We start from the raw sequence: 15,698 nt of genomic DNA on the forward strand, positions 1-15,698 counted from the left end.
GATATAGGGTCAGAGGCAAACTCTGCTATGTAAATATATTAGGTGTGTTGAATGAGAGAAGCAGGACACCGGGCTGAACGCAGCTAGAGGTGACCGCAGACTCTCAAGAGCTCACATCCGTCTGAACTGGGAGGGATGGTGTAATATCACAAGCATAGGGTTTAAATTTTAAAAAGAAATGCATGGATGAAGTTTTTTAGTCTTGGTATCAAGGAGTTTGACTGGGAGTCTGTGTAAAATACTGGGATCAAGCTCATGGAAAAGCAACATCAGGTCTGACATTAACATTGTTATTCTAACTTTGTTTGACCAAATGTTACACAGTGATACAAAGGTTTAAGTCAATAACTTTATGAACTAGAAAAGCACTCAGAGAGCGCAGACCTCCGCCAAGCATATTGTGATTGTCATGCAACACTTTAGTCCTACTTTAATGTTATACTGCCTCTAAGAAGACTGTCTGCTACAATTTAGTGTTAGTTGCAGGTTTGTACGATAATCTGTTACCTGACAGTGTTGAAAATTATGATGACTCAGTACATATTTCATTTTCTGGCTCTTTGTCTCCAGAATATTGCCAGGATCTGGACCGTACTTTTACATCTGTCAGAAAATATTGTGACCTTGTCTTGTATTGTTTTGCAAAGCAATCAGACCATTTATTGTGGAGTTATAAACACATATGGAGAAAACGGCCCTATCTCACAGCAATAAAGAATCCTTAAAAAAAAAAAAAGAATCCTTGTGTGACTAACTGACACCACAGAGGAGGAGCTGCTTTATCAGATTACTCCAATAAAAAAGATCCTCATGTCGTCACGAAGGTCGAAATCTCGCGGCCAACTGGCAATGACCTATTTTCAGAGGCATCAAATCTCATTCAAGGATATCAGAAAAAATACAATATCTCATTTTTTGAAAATTCAGGGGGTGAAAGGTCTTGTTTTCAAATTTATTATATTATATGTAAGTATTAAATCAGGGATCAGCATATGTCCCCTTTAAGGTCTATTAAGCTCATGAGGGATAGATTTTCTTCTAGCTTATAGGTTTTGAAGACAGCAAAGTCAGAGGTTTTACATAATTAATGCAATGGCTGACATGAAAGACACTGTGGCCATGTCCACATGCAGCTGGATATTTGAGAAACTGCATATATTTTTATACATTTACACCCATCATCCACACAAAACGGCAGCTTTACGTCACTAAAACTAGGTTTTCTGAAAACACCAGCTAAAGTGAAGATTTTTGGAAATCTCTGGTTTCATGGTTTCATTTGGACGCTGGTAAACCGAGTTTTCGGTTCCCAAACGTCACAGTTGAATGACGGGGGCTCATTCTGATTGGATGGCACTGGTTTTACATCTGGAAAACACTGCCCATTATGGGTTTGGCATGCATTGAGCCACACTCACCGGCGGGTTTGCAGATTTACAACTGTCAAAGGACATTTAGTGTGCTTTCTTCATTTTTGAACTGTTGTAAGTAAACCTCCTCTAAGGAGGACTGTAGGACTGTTCAAGCTGCTCAGTGTCTGCCCCTGTTTTACTCGTTTCTGAAAGTACCCGGCTTCGTGTGGACATGGCCTATAGCTGCTAGCAAGGACACTAAAAGCCCACCTGAACTTCACCTCTTTGCCCCTATTCATTCATCTGTTGAATAATTTCAATATGCCAATTGATAGGCTTCAGGTCAGATTCTGATTCTGATTTACCATAGTTTTTACAGCATTAAGATATTTAACTAAATAAATAAGCTGTCGGTGATCTGCCCTCTTATCACCCATAGCTCTCTGTTCTAGCTCTAAGTTTTCGATCCAGTCAGGATGGTATTGCAACTTCCGTATTGATGCATCCCTACTTTGATGTTATCCAGTATTATCTTACACAGAAGTCAGGTGGTGTCAGCTGATTATTGAGGGGGTGTTTTTTTTGGGACGGAGCCACATTTTTAGCCTGAGTGTCTGTACCAGTCTCTTTGTGAAATTATTTGATTCTGATTTTAGATACATTTATTTAATCACTATGGTTGTTGTGGCTTAGTTTTGCGAGTACCACAACATCCCCTTCCCCCCTTAAGCACAAATGATTTCAGTGAGTCCCTCACAGATTGGCATACATATTTAAAATGGCTGATACTGTTAGAAGTGATGGATGAAGACGAAATGTTTGATTGTTGTACCCGAAATGTTAAATTCAGTTAGTGATTTTTTTGAGGGCGACTTCACTTACTTTTGCATTGTATTCGTGGAAATTATGTGAAAGTACACATTTATACCTCAGCTATAAATCCATCCAGTCAGTTTTTGTTGTAACTGTTCATTGTGGTTTTGATCCAGATTTATTTTAATTGCTGCAGCTGCAGTTTCTAGTGTTGCTGTTTGACGCAACATAACATGTAACTTGGTTAAACTATACAGACGGATCTGCGTGATATTCCTGGAAGTCATTTCACAGTGTTATTGCGACATTGCTAAGCATTGCATTCAACTGCAACCTCTCAGCACTGTTAGCACTGGGCAGCACTACAGCTCCACTGTGCCCTGCTGCTCAACCAACTTGTTGTCTGGTTAACAAGTGGCTCTGTGCAGAGAAAGAAAAGAGGGGAAAGTAGAGAGAGAGAAACCTCAGTGTGACTGATACAAATGGCAGTGTGAAGCAGGGAGGCGGGACGAGGATTACGTAGGCACTGTGTCCGTACTCCTCGTCCGCCTGGCCTACATGCTCACTCACTTTCCCTGCTTTGTTCGCCTCTGGTTGAGTGCCAGCATGATGTTTGTGGGATGCAAATGCATGGCTGAGTGATTCATGCTGTATGTGTGTGTGTTTGTGTGAGTGTGTGCGGCTGGCTGGCTATTTGAGTTACACAACCTCAGCTGCAGTTGCACTGGATGTGTCAGTTGGAGAAGGAAGTCTCCTTGGATGGAGACTGAGTCCTGCTCACTGCTCTCACCGCGCTTCTGCTCACTAGAGGCTGAGGCCCAGCTCCATAGGTAAAGAGTTTTACCTCAACTGGCTCATCAACAAATGGTTCATTATATGCAAAATTTGTCTGGCGTGTCCTCAAGAGGGGAAAAAGAAACTCTCAAAATGTTTTTTTTTTGTTTGGCAGAGGTTGAATTAATCATCTCTGATGCATTCCAGGTATTCAGGAAATCTAACCTCTTATTGGCTTTTGCAACACAATGTTGTAACACAGCAGCTTTGTGTCTCAAGGTGAAATTAATAATTTTGAATTACGCAGCCTTTGCATACAGAAAAAAATGAACCATTAGGGCAGAATGTGACCTGCCTGCTTCTACTCTTCACACAATGTTTGTCCTGTATACACCTTGTGTTTGGCCAATATCACTTTGAGTACAAACATACAGCAGATGTACACAATAACATAGACTCAATGTAATCAAACAAAGACTAGGCCATCTTCATGGTTTAAGCTCAAAAATGATCAGATTTCTCTCCTGATTTTCACTTTTCTTGACTTTTTTTTTTACTTATCCAGTGAATCTAATATTATTTGAATCAGTTATTGTACCTAACAGAGCCTCTCTTTACTAAGCTGCTTTGGCTTTCAGCATGAAACACTTCTACGTCACTGCTTTGAGGACCAAAACGTGGTCACATTATTTCAATGTTCCAGCATGGTCAGACTCATTGAAATCATACCTGACAAGAAGACAAAATCCGCCTTGTTTGGTGGAACCCCTTCAGAAAAAGCATGTGTTTGTGGCTGTTTCATATGTTAGCCCCCATTATATGGCCTCAAGCACACACACTAACACATGCATACTGTCTCTCCAGTGCACATGAGCCCATCATGCGACCAGTTCCTCGTGTCTGAAAAGATCAGATGATCACAGAGTATGAGCTAGCTGCCATCCCAATGCCATACTCAGTTTGTGGAGCAGCTACAACAAACGGCCCTGTGTCATGATGACGTCAATTTGGCTCCAACCGAGGGCTAATCATCTTTTTTCCCCCCTTTGTTGTTTCATGGAGCTTTCAAAAGGCTTACAATTTAGCAAGAAGTGATTTACTGCCGCCCGGCGTGCTCTGAAATTCCTCTCTGTATTCCCCCTCACATGTGTGGATTGTTTACGGAGAGGAGGAATTCTAGAGGGATGGCGGTCCGCAAGGGGCTTGGTTGCTATGGATACTAACCCCTGAGCTGGGTCCCATTTAGCAGGAAGGAGGCTAAATTATTTGCAGACAGAAAAGAGTAAGCTCATGAAGGGCAAGTATAATGAGTTGAAAACATGTCTGAATTTTCCTGATTTAAATTTTTATTTATTTTATTTATTTTTATTTTTAATTTTTTCAAAATTTATTTGTTTGCTGTTTTTTTTAACTAGAAATCAGGATGCTATATCTTAAACATTGTTTTATACTTATTCCTTCAAAGAAGAGATAAACAAATCCATAACACACGTAAAAGTCATTCACTGATGTTTTGAGTGGAAGCATGTCAGAATTTTTATTTCAAGTTTATACAATCATGTTTTATGCAGATCATATTACTGGATAAGTATTACTGATGCAAATGCATGTTGACAGTATTTTGATTCTGTATCAGGTTATGGCGTGGATTATTTGCACAGTTGCCCAGTATTAAAAAGGTGCCATGAGTTCAAACTGGGTCAGATAAAAACTGTAATGTTAGAAGTCTTGTTTAATCCAACAACATACCATGTGCAGTGTTTCCCATTAATTAATGAGACTGTGGCGGCCCGCCACAGTCTCATTTGACCCCGCCACAGTCTCATATGGAGACAAAAATACGCTCCGTCACTCTGTCAGACCATTACACAGCTGTACTTTCCTACCGCACGTAAACAAGCGAGAACAAGAGTGCGGGCGCACTGGTCACACTCATAGACGTCGCTCTTTACCTGTTACGTTTGGCACGAACCAGATTCCAGCGACGTTAGAGCGGAGCGTCTGACTCTGAGGTACGTGTAGGCTAACTTCTTTTTTGGGCATTAGCGCTCATGCTAACTGCGGCCGTGGACGCAGTATCTCACTGCGCTGTCTGCCTCCCTTCTCGGGAAGAGGAACGGCTGCACCGCGCACGTCTCGGTTCCAGAGTTTCATTATCACCGCACATTCAGAGTGAGAGCAGGCACACAGTACAATCACCTGTACAATACCAACGAGCTGACGCGGCTTATTATTTCATATTCTCCTCTCCTGGGGCCTACATTTATTACAGCGTGTAAAAGTCCTCTTAAGTTTCACTTACGACGAAAAGGCAAAACGTGGATATGACCAACACTCTTTTCAGATCTATCAGACTCTGCGTACACAGGGCTGCACGCTATTCTCCGTGATAAATCACACCGCGCCGAGAACAGCGTGAATGTGGTGAGCACGCCTCCTTTCCTGCCTTCAGCACGCCCGAACTTTACCATATATGGTCAATGCAAATCAGTACGTGCATATTAAGTAGCCATGTGCGCTCTGCGATTTTTGTAGTGACGTCAGCGTAAGATGGTGAACACAACATACGGAGAGAGCATGGAAGAAGCTGAATTTCTCTCAAAGTCAGATACACAGCAATATCAGGAAATATCAGTCAGAAAATGATCTTGCATTGATTACATTTTGTGATGAAGTGGGCCTCAGCAAATTTAGGCATCTTTATTTATTTAGACTATTTTCTGCAGTCACTGTAGAAAAAAAAACAGAATGAAAACACAACACTCCTAAATCCAGATAAGGGAGCAGAGAGAAGAAGAATCGTAATCTGACCCTTTATCCCCAAAAATATTTTTTTAAGATGTTAAAACAATATAAAGGGTTTCCACTTTGCTTCCCTTTCACCTACTCACATCCTCGTGCTCTTTTCTCTCATCAGCTTCAAACACACACCTCGTTAACACAGGTGAGAGAATAAGTGTAGGCTACAGTCTCAGTAGCCTGATAACGGATCACAGATCACGGGAAATAGTGTAAATAACCTGTTGTTGAAATGTTGTTCAGTAAATTGTTCAAATTATTGTGAGTGAGTGAGTTTTTGGTTTTGTTTCTGAATCAAATTTAAAATATTTCTGATATGCCTTTGTAAGTTCTTATTTATCAACGTACGTTCATGTCCATGGTCCCAAACTGCACTTACTGTAAGGGCGATACATCGCGCTTAAAAACGTACACACACATTAAAACCGCCGAGGGTCAGAGACACCCCCACCACAGTCTCCTAAAATCCTGTGGGAAACACTGCATGTGCAATATATCACATTTTATTGCTGTTTTTTTGTCGTGAAACTATGTTAGAGGCATTTTATCGAAATAGTTTGATATCCATCTTTTTGTTTGTTAGATCTCTGTATACAGTTGTCTGAAGAATTAAACAGAGTTTAAGTACAGACAAAAGCATGAAATGGTATTTAATTATGCTACTTAAGAATATGTCCTTGTGCATTATTCGTAAAGGAGCTTGTATTGATACCAATGTTCAGTTTGCAGTCCTGCAGGCATCGTTAAACGGCTCATAAAACTCTCAACATTCAACAGCTGCATTACGTCTATAAATCTTACTAGAGTGTCTGTAAAATATAATGTAACACAACAGATCTCTATGATCGTTGTCTGCTGCTGTTGGTTTTAACAGGATGCTTGTAATAACAGAGTTTGATTCATTTTGATCATCAGGGGTCCTCTGAGTCAGACTTATCTCCAGTGAATAAAATTTAACTAAGCACCAGGATGACATGCTGTACATCCACAAATTCACATAATTTCATGAACAAATTATTTCTCCGTTAACAAGCTCAGTTTTTGGCAGTCAGAGCCAACAATACTTCTTTACACAACAGGTTTCCATAAGGTCAAATAAATAAAGCAATTACTCAAACACAATTTTTCTTGAGAACATTGTAAACACTGACAAAACTCGGGGGGAACTAATAAGACAGTTTTGGGGTGTGTGTGTGTGTGTGTGTATGTGTGTGTGCTTAGTCCCAATGGTTGAGCAGGCGTCACTGTGCCTCATGATGCACTCAAAATGAAGCATCCTTATTCTAATGTGTTCTGTATAACATCAATAAAGACCTCTTTGACAAAGAAAATAAATAATCCCCTCCCTGATCTCATGTATGTTTTGAAATGTGTAATTTCAGCCCTGAGTTATTTATCTTCTCATCTGAACAGACGTCAGATATTTTTTGAAGACCAGAGACGCCTCAGGACATGACTGTCACAGCTGTACAGAGGAGAGCTTAGATCCTCTATGTTGATATCGGGCTGTGCTGTTGATGACGTTAGAGTCACCGTTATGGAGGGAGATAGAAGCCCATCCAATAAGTTTGGATTTTCCAGTCAATGTGCTCAGCTTATGTTAAAAAGGTCAGAAAAAACCACACAATTCCTGTCGTCAGGAGCTTTATCAATAGTTGTCATCTCAGGAAAACTGGCTTTTTATCACTTTTTATTTTATGCTGATGAGAATTTTTTTTTTTTTTCAATATATACAGTTGAGAAAAAGACATAAAACCAGCCAGTAGCTCCCTGCTGATCAGACACACTATGATCTCTAGGATATACAACCTGTTGAGTCCTTGGTGTTTCACAGCATCTTGAGTCCTTTCTCTCTTTTCAGAGTCAACGTTTTTTGAGATTTAAGTTCTAACAGCACTTTTTTGTGTTGAATTGCACTTTGGCATACTTGTTTTCACTATTCTCCATTACTTTATGTATTCCGTGTTGCGTTGTTAGGCTGGCATAATCTTTTTGTTTTATTTGTTGTTATTTATCTCCTCCTGCGGACTGATGGAAGTTAGTCTTATCGCTTACTGTCATATTTCCATAAATGCTACTCTAGATGTTCATAAATATATGCACTGTCCCTTTAAACAAAAAAATATATGGACAGATGAGACCTGGCTGATGATGTAGAAGGACCTGCAGATTTTTCAGAAATTTGTATAGCAATAGAGGGTTTTGGTGGAAAGAGGACAATCTTATTTTTTTCTTTCTTTAAGGAGTTGGATTAAGTGTTTAGATGCAGCATGTTTTTGACACATCATGGCGCCACCACAGGCTCAACAGGCAGGAATGTCAGGCAGGTGGATCCACCTGTGCTTACATCTTGATAAATCCCCAGCTATTTTACAATTTTGGTTCTGTTTGTGCATCCTGTATTTTTGTGCCAAAGTGTATCGAATACACTTGTTCATGTTATTCTAAGCAACTGACACATTCTGAGGGAGAAACATAAGATGATAACTGAAATTTGAAAGCTAAAACATCTTTTTTTTTCTCACTGGTTTCCTTCTTCTTGTCTTTCAGACCACGTTAACAGAGGTGCAATTTGGACCAATGAAGTTATTTAAAGACCCACTTCAGGTATGGAAAACAATGCAACGTATGGGAAAACTTTAATATGATGTGTTTAAATGCATTATTCTTCTTTGTACTGTCTGTCACAGCACCATGTTTAGCCTTAGAGCTCTACCAAGGGGTGCCTGTTATTTAGTTACATGTCACATAAAGTCTGCTACTTTTGCATGCAGAGAAACAGAAAAAATAAACATGCAAACATTCAGAGAAGAAAAATCTGCTAATGAACCTATTGTGTGCCATGCCGCACTGAGTTGTCAAGGCAACAAGGCCAAACATTTGTGACTAAGAACGTACCATAATGAACAATGCACGTTATGGAAAAGCTGCACAGAGGACCCATGGACCAATTCAGGACCATCTCTGACATTCAGGGGCTCATTATACAGTTTGGTGCTGTGCCCACGCCTTTGTTGGGCAGGAATAACTTTCAGCTTTCTAGGAATTTTAATTTGCTTTTTTTCTTTTTTTGGCTCACCGTCTGGGTAACAGGGTTGAAAACTGAGTGTTGGCTATTTTTAACAATAACCAATTAGTTTGATCCTACTTCAAGTATTAAAAAAAAAATATGCACAGCTCATTCTGCAGCAAATGTGAATGGCAGTTAGAACATTATATTTAGAGATTTTTTTAAATTATCCAATATCTTCCTGATTTTCACTGACAGGTTAGGAGTAAAAGTTCTTGTTTCAGACCATCCTTCACTTTTTTATTCAACTTTATTTAACCAGGATTAAAAAACAGTTTCATTGTGATACAAAAAATGCTTTTTCAAATGCAGAATTCAACAGGAAATGTGTGTCCAAATCAATCAAAATCACAAGTGCATCAAGCAGAAAACCTACAGCAATGTGTCTCTGCCTCCAAACTGTCTAACATCACCTTAAAATCATCTGAATCTAGATCATTTAACTCCAGCTCTTTTTGTAATGTATTCCAAGAAAAAGGAGCAGCAAAATTACTCCTTTTATTCATCTAAGCTCTGAGAATGTAGGCTGTCCTGTCTGATGAAGGTTTGAAGGCAGCAGACTAAATTCAGACTTTTAAACAATAATTTAGTGTTTGGTCTAAATAAAATCAGAAAAAATCACACATTAATATTTCTTCATGATCTAAAGAAAAGAGAACATAAAGATAAAATTATAGGCAAAAATCACACAAAGCAACTAAAATCTTCATAAATTTTTGACAGTAGAAAATTGTCAAGTTTTGTAAACGGTTGACTATTCTAAGAGTATTTTTATGTATTACACTCGTCTGTGTCAGGATTATACAGCACATTTATTTTGAATTTATTTTTAAAACAGCAAAATTCAACAATTGACCGTCATAGATATGGTATGCAGTCAGTGAGCAAAAGGAAAGCACCAACAACACATCAGACGTCCTGTGATTCAATGCCATGTATGAGTGCACCGACTCGGCTTTATTGTCCGATGAGCTCCAGTGTGACCAGGAGGAAAACGAGGTAGAGAAATATCCCCTTCCTGTTTTTGTCACTCACAGCTGATCCTGTCATGCCCTCCTACTCTCCACTCCTCCCTCTTTTTTCAGCACTTACAGGATCTGGTCAGGCCCTCACTTTTTGATTTTTTTTTCAACAATCATGTTTTTTAGACAAAGAAATCAGACACCGCCAAAAAAAAACGTGCTACCTCCAGTTGAACTAGTCCTAGCTTATCTAAGTGCTCCTGTAGCCCTGTAACATTGTGCTCTTTTGGATCATGAGAAGAGTAACCTCATGAATCTACCTCTTTTCAGCTCTGGCTCCTGAGGAGACCTTATCTCAGCCTATATATCCCCATTCTTCCACCTCTGCAGTATGTTGACTTTTCTACCAACATACCAATGTGGAATTCTTATCTGATTCCCTGTGCGTACCAAACATAGCTGCTGGACTTGGTGGTGATGTATTTATGACCTGGACACTTATTGCCGCTTGTAGGGAAAATATCCGTGAGAGGAATATGGTTTGAATTAGCAACGCCCCTCTCCTAAGGCGCAAGTCCTTGCTGCTTCAGGCCTTTTGGTACTTAATTAAGCAACAGTGAGCGTCAGAATGAATCAAAAGGAAAAGCATCAGCACAGCCAGTCGTCTGTCCCTTCATTGTACGAGGGACAGAGGCTCCAGTTTTCCCCACAAAGTCGGGTCTTTGTGCCCTAACTCAATTTTACAGGTGTGATGCAAACTAAAAACTGCAGAACAAACTTTTCCTTCTTTACGTTCATTCTGCTCCCTGCCAACAGTGGGAGATGACGTCTGTTTGAGAGAGTGACTCATGAATCTACTCTTAGTGCAGCACTGCTCTTGGAGGCGGGCCTAAATCTCTGGTCCGGTATTTACGCAAGTGAGGGTTATATGAAAGTATGCTGGCAGAGGGAGAGAGAGCGCGCAAGCTCTCAATGGCCAATTTGACAGTAACAGCAGCACTTTCTGCCACAACCTTGGCAGATGGGTGGGAGGGGCTGCAGTCACTCAAGGCCACCTCGACTAATTGTGTCATAGATCACGGCAGCGGACAATAAAACCTGTGACGCACCCGAGCGCAAGCCGAGCCTGATCAATCAGGGCCTGTCCGTCCGCTGGAGGCCTGAGGTCACAGTCCAGCCCACACTGCAGCCTGATCAGGATGACACAAATGAGCATGAACACATCATTGATGACTTGACATCTCAGAGCTGTGATACACCAAGGCACCAGAATTACATCTTATTGTAGCTGTGTTTTCACTTCATTTTAGCTGAAATCATCACATAAAACACAACATGAACTCAGTTATGCATAATAAAATTCAGTTGACACTGTTTTCAACTAATATCTCGAAACCACTGCTACTATGATGGGCACATATCACTCAATTTTTCTCTGTTAAATGATTTACATTTTGAATTTTGGACTAGTATTGAAAGTACTGATCAATCATGGGGTGTTTGGTAAATTAATTAACTAGTTGGAACAGGAACTTAAAGTCACTTGGTAATTTTTTTGTTATCTGTGAGATTTGCTGAATAGAAAACAACTGATATCTTAATCTGGGCTTAACCAAACAAAACACTTGGAGAATTTCAGGACTAGCTTTCAGTGTGACCTTGCAACAGGTCACATGACATTGGAAATTACTCGGCTGGACACATGTGCTAATTCATCTTTCCTTTTTGCAGGTACTTTTAGTTTTTGCCAAAGAGGACAGTCAGAGTAATGGCTTCTGCTGGGCATGTGAGAAGGCCAACTTCAGGTGCAGCATGGCACGGACACCCGAGTCGGCTCTTGAATGCTTCTTGGAGAAGCATCACGACCTCATCATCATTGACCACAGACATTCCAGACACTTTGACGCTGAAGCACTATGCCGGTAAGACAGTCTCTACCATTGTGCTGGATTTAAAGAGAAATGTCGTGTATTTTTTAAAAGTTCCATCACATACACTAAAAACTGACTCCATCTTTTGTATTTCAGTGAAAATTTGAACTGTTTGAGTTGGATGCTGCTTGAGACCATTAGCTGATTAGCTACTCGCTACTTTGGACTGTTAGCCGATTGTTTCTGACATCTTGTCTTTACTTTTATCTATTTTAGCCAGCCAATTCAAACCCTTATCAACAAGTTATTTCAAATTCTCCTGCATTTTAAAGTCACTTGGACATACAATATTTACACCAATGTCAGTTACTTTGCTAAGTTAGAATTTTAGCACTTCCCTAGCTTTATCTTCCCATACCCCCTTATTTTGGAGAACTATTTACATCTTTTATAAATTCATTTAGTATCCTGTTTTAACCTGTTTTACATTGCTAAGTGTAGTATTTCAACCCTTAACCCTTTGAATTATCAACTTTTTCAAGCCTCTGTCCCTTACTCCTAGCTAACTATTAAGCTATCATGTTATTTCTCACTTCAGCTGTCTGTTTAAACATTTAATCCAAACCATTTCAACTGAACTCTGACTGGTATTTGTATAAATTTTCTGCCATTGATATTTCAAGAGATTCAACTTGGCTGTCTTAACAATTTTCCATCAAGCTAAGCTAAATATTTAAGCCTTTTTTTTTCGTGTCTGTAAGCTAGCTGTATTAAATCCTCACTGCTCGCTGGGAATCTTGTTTTTTTTTCACACTCAGAGTTTGTACATCTTAATGTGTGCTGAGGTGATACCACTGGCTCGTGATATAGACAAAGTCACATATAATTACTTTTTTTTTCTCAAAATTATTTTGACAATGTAAAATCTTTACAAGCAGCCTTTAGGTTCATGTGCTTTTGGTGAGGGATTACAGGTTTGGGGTCCATGGTTGCAATTCAGTTAAACTCTTGATGGTAGAAGTTTTCCAAGACTTATGACACAACTCAGACCAGATGGTCTTGCCAGGACCAATTATAGTCCACTTTTAATGATGGTACATTCTGACAATGACCATGAGCTTTTGTAGGGGTAAATGACTGGCTCACTTTGGGCTCACTAACTTGCCTCTCATGCTACCTAGTGGAGTCATGTTGGTGAGAAATGAGCAGTGCCTGCCCATACCACCCTCTATCTTTAGCCTCTGCCCAAACCAAAAACACATTTACAAACATTCATTCGCCCTGCCCAGCGTGTATGTTAACCCTATTCATTTTGGCCAATCCATATGTTCAGTGTACACGCACAGGCTCCAAAGGGGAACTAAAGGGCCTTTTATGACCACTGGCAGGGGAAAACCACCAGCGGATGAGTGGCCCTGTACACAGCATTCTTTCAGAGGCCTAGGCCTGCTCGCAGAGCTCCGCCACAGGGCCCTGCCTGCCTGGGAGAATCGAAGCATGAAAAAGTGAAAAATACATTGATTTGATGCCATGAGCTTTTCCACCAGTCTGCTCACTTGCTAAAGAGGCTCTCTCTGTTTACATGTAGGTCAATCAGAGCGGTCAGCTCTTCAGAAAACACTGTGATAGTCGCTGTTGTGAAAAGGTAGGAACAACTTCCTGTGCTTTCTCCCTTTAGCTACGTCTTTCCAAGTGGCTTGTGATTCAGAGTATTGTCTTAATTCATAAAGGATATTTTGTGGAGGGATTTGGGCCTGAAGCCTATCATGTATAGAGAAAACCTCTGATGTTCTCTGAACAAGGATTTGTCATAGTGATGTTTTGGTGTAAACATGTACTTTATTTTTCAGGCCAGACAGAGAGGAAGCTTCTGTGATGCCCCTGATCAATGCTGGCTTTAATAGGGTGAGTAATGTTGTGCTAAAGATCCTTTTTTGCTCAAGAGTCATGTGCATGAATCACTTTGAGCTATTGCACTATAACAGGTCCTCTAATAGAAATATTGACGTGGAAAATGGATTTAAGTTGTTTGTGATTGATCAGTGTTTCTTTTTGTTGCCCTCTGACCCTCAGAGATATGTGGAGAATGCCAATATGATGGCCTGCTATAATGAGCTGCTACAGTTGGAGCACGGGGAGGTGCGGGCCCAGTTCAAACTGAGGTAACTCATACACCATGGAGTGTTTTAGTTAAAATGATGCTTGAAACACTGACTTTTAGATACTAAAACAATGATTATGTGTCATTTTTCCCAAACAAGGGCTGGGAATGCTATTTTCACAGCTCTAGAACAAAGCCAAGAGGCCATAGAGATCACTTCTGAAGATCAAGTCATTCAGGTGGGTTTACTATTAACCAAAATTTTCGTATTTAGTTTGTTTCCCTCTGCCCTCCTTGACCTCGCTCTTCTTGTCTATTTTTTATCTCTCCTTCTCTCTCGCATTCATGTCTTGTGATCAAGTTTCTCAGTGCTGACAGTTACAGTTGCTGTCCCTCTGAATGGCTCCTTTTGTCAACCTTAAAGACCTTCAGCCTGTGCTTCTTTAAATACCATCGAATGTGTTCCTTATCTGGGTTGTTTCATATGTCATCAAAGGTTTTCATGTTCCTACTGATCATGACTTTCAGTCGAGATCAGTCTGAAATGATCATGCTGCTTCTCTTCCACAGTACGTGAACCCTGCCTATGAGTCTATTATGGGCTACCAACAAGGCGAGCTAATAGGGAAGGAAATAATAGAAGTGCCTAAAAGTGAGAAGAATAAGCCTGATCTCCTTGAAACAATAAATTCCTGCATACGGAAAGGAAAGGTAAGATGAGTTCATTCAACTACAACATTATATTGAGTGAGGTAATCCAGATCACACTGAGGAGCTTAACAGGAAATACATGCTTGTGTATACAGTAATTAACATAGGTGTTGCATCACAATCAGATCACTTGTCAGGACTGTAGATTTCTGCTCAAGCCTTTTATGTCTGTGCATGCATGCGTGCCTGTGCATCCATGTGCGCTGTAAGTCTGCACCACCAGCCGTCCAGCAGCTCTGTTTCATGTGCACAGGTTGATGGCTTTGCTGTAATCTTACTACACAGAGAGCGAAGGTCAGTCCCAGACAGGCGAACAGCAGGAAGGCCCTTTTTAAGTTGGCACAGCAGTCTGTAGGTGGGGGGGACATGAAACAAGCGTGGTGGATTCCAGGAGCGCTCCCCTCATCCATTAAAGCCAACTCGCTACCCCCTGAAATACTCTGACCTAACACACCTCACCACCTTACATGCACCATAGTCAGGGCAGCTCCTCCTGGTCCCAATCCACTCTGAGGATATTCATATACTGAATATTTCAGCTTATTTTATCATAGCTCCTGCCTATATTTATGTTTATTTACATGTCCTCTTCCTTTGTTTTGCTTTATTTTCAGGAGTGGCAGGGGATTTATTATGCCAAAAAGAAGAATGGAGACAGCATTCAGCAAAATGTGAAGATCACACCTGTAATTGGACAGGGAGGGTCAGTACATTTGGGTTATTTGGTCTTATACAGGCCAAAATATGAAGGAGTAATGATAGCATACTTGTTTCATTCTGTCATTTACAGAAAAACCAGACACTATGTGTCTATCAACTGGCCTTTAAATGATAATAATAAGGTGAGATTAATCTGCAGTTGGATCGATTGAAAATAAATTTAAGAAGCTTACCCACCTGCTTATCAATATGTTTCTCTCCTCTGTTTCTGCAGAGTGATAAATCCAGTGAACGTGTGCAGGCAGAGTCCCAAACAGGTAAGATCAACTCTAAAATTCTCAACAGGAAATATGTGGAGAAAAAAAACCTTGTCTGAACTCTTCTTAGTGATAGAATAATGTTACAATGATTTATAAAGCTCAGCTCCTAAAATGTGATTAAGTCATGCACACTCATTTCAGTCTTCATGGTTGGTCATTTATTCAAATAAAGGAGGTTGTTCCTGTGAAAGAGTCACTTGTGATGTGTCACAAGGTTAAATGATGTCAGAACCAGTGTTGTGTTTACATCAAGAAACACATTGTA

The 15,698-nt window shown here is 40.2% G+C and overlaps 1 protein-coding gene across 1 annotated transcript in view; it reads left to right on the forward strand.

Moving 5' to 3' along the window:
- pde8a (phosphodiesterase 8A) overlaps positions 1 to 15,698 on the forward strand; it is a 51,624-nt gene that overhangs the window by 24,305 nt on the left and 11,621 nt on the right. The window contains exons 2-11 of the mRNA XM_074666127.1: positions 8,289 to 8,345; positions 11,502 to 11,692; positions 13,230 to 13,286; positions 13,492 to 13,546; positions 13,715 to 13,803; positions 13,903 to 13,981; positions 14,313 to 14,453; positions 15,068 to 15,156; positions 15,244 to 15,295; positions 15,388 to 15,430. Coding sequence (XP_074522228.1) covers positions 8,289 to 8,345; positions 11,502 to 11,692; positions 13,230 to 13,286; positions 13,492 to 13,546; positions 13,715 to 13,803; positions 13,903 to 13,981; positions 14,313 to 14,453; positions 15,068 to 15,156; positions 15,244 to 15,295; positions 15,388 to 15,430 — 853 coding nt within the window. The remainder of the gene's footprint in view (positions 1 to 8,288; positions 8,346 to 11,501; positions 11,693 to 13,229; positions 13,287 to 13,491; positions 13,547 to 13,714; positions 13,804 to 13,902; positions 13,982 to 14,312; positions 14,454 to 15,067; positions 15,157 to 15,243; positions 15,296 to 15,387; positions 15,431 to 15,698) is intronic.

The sequence above is a fragment of the Halichoeres trimaculatus genome, unplaced genomic scaffold (genome assembly GCF_033239565.1).
Source record: "Halichoeres trimaculatus isolate MK-OKI-2021-1 unplaced genomic scaffold, fHalTri1.1 fHalTri1_scaffold_3, whole genome shotgun sequence".
Classification (NCBI taxonomy): Eukaryota; Metazoa; Chordata; class Actinopteri; order Labriformes; family Labridae; genus Halichoeres; species Halichoeres trimaculatus.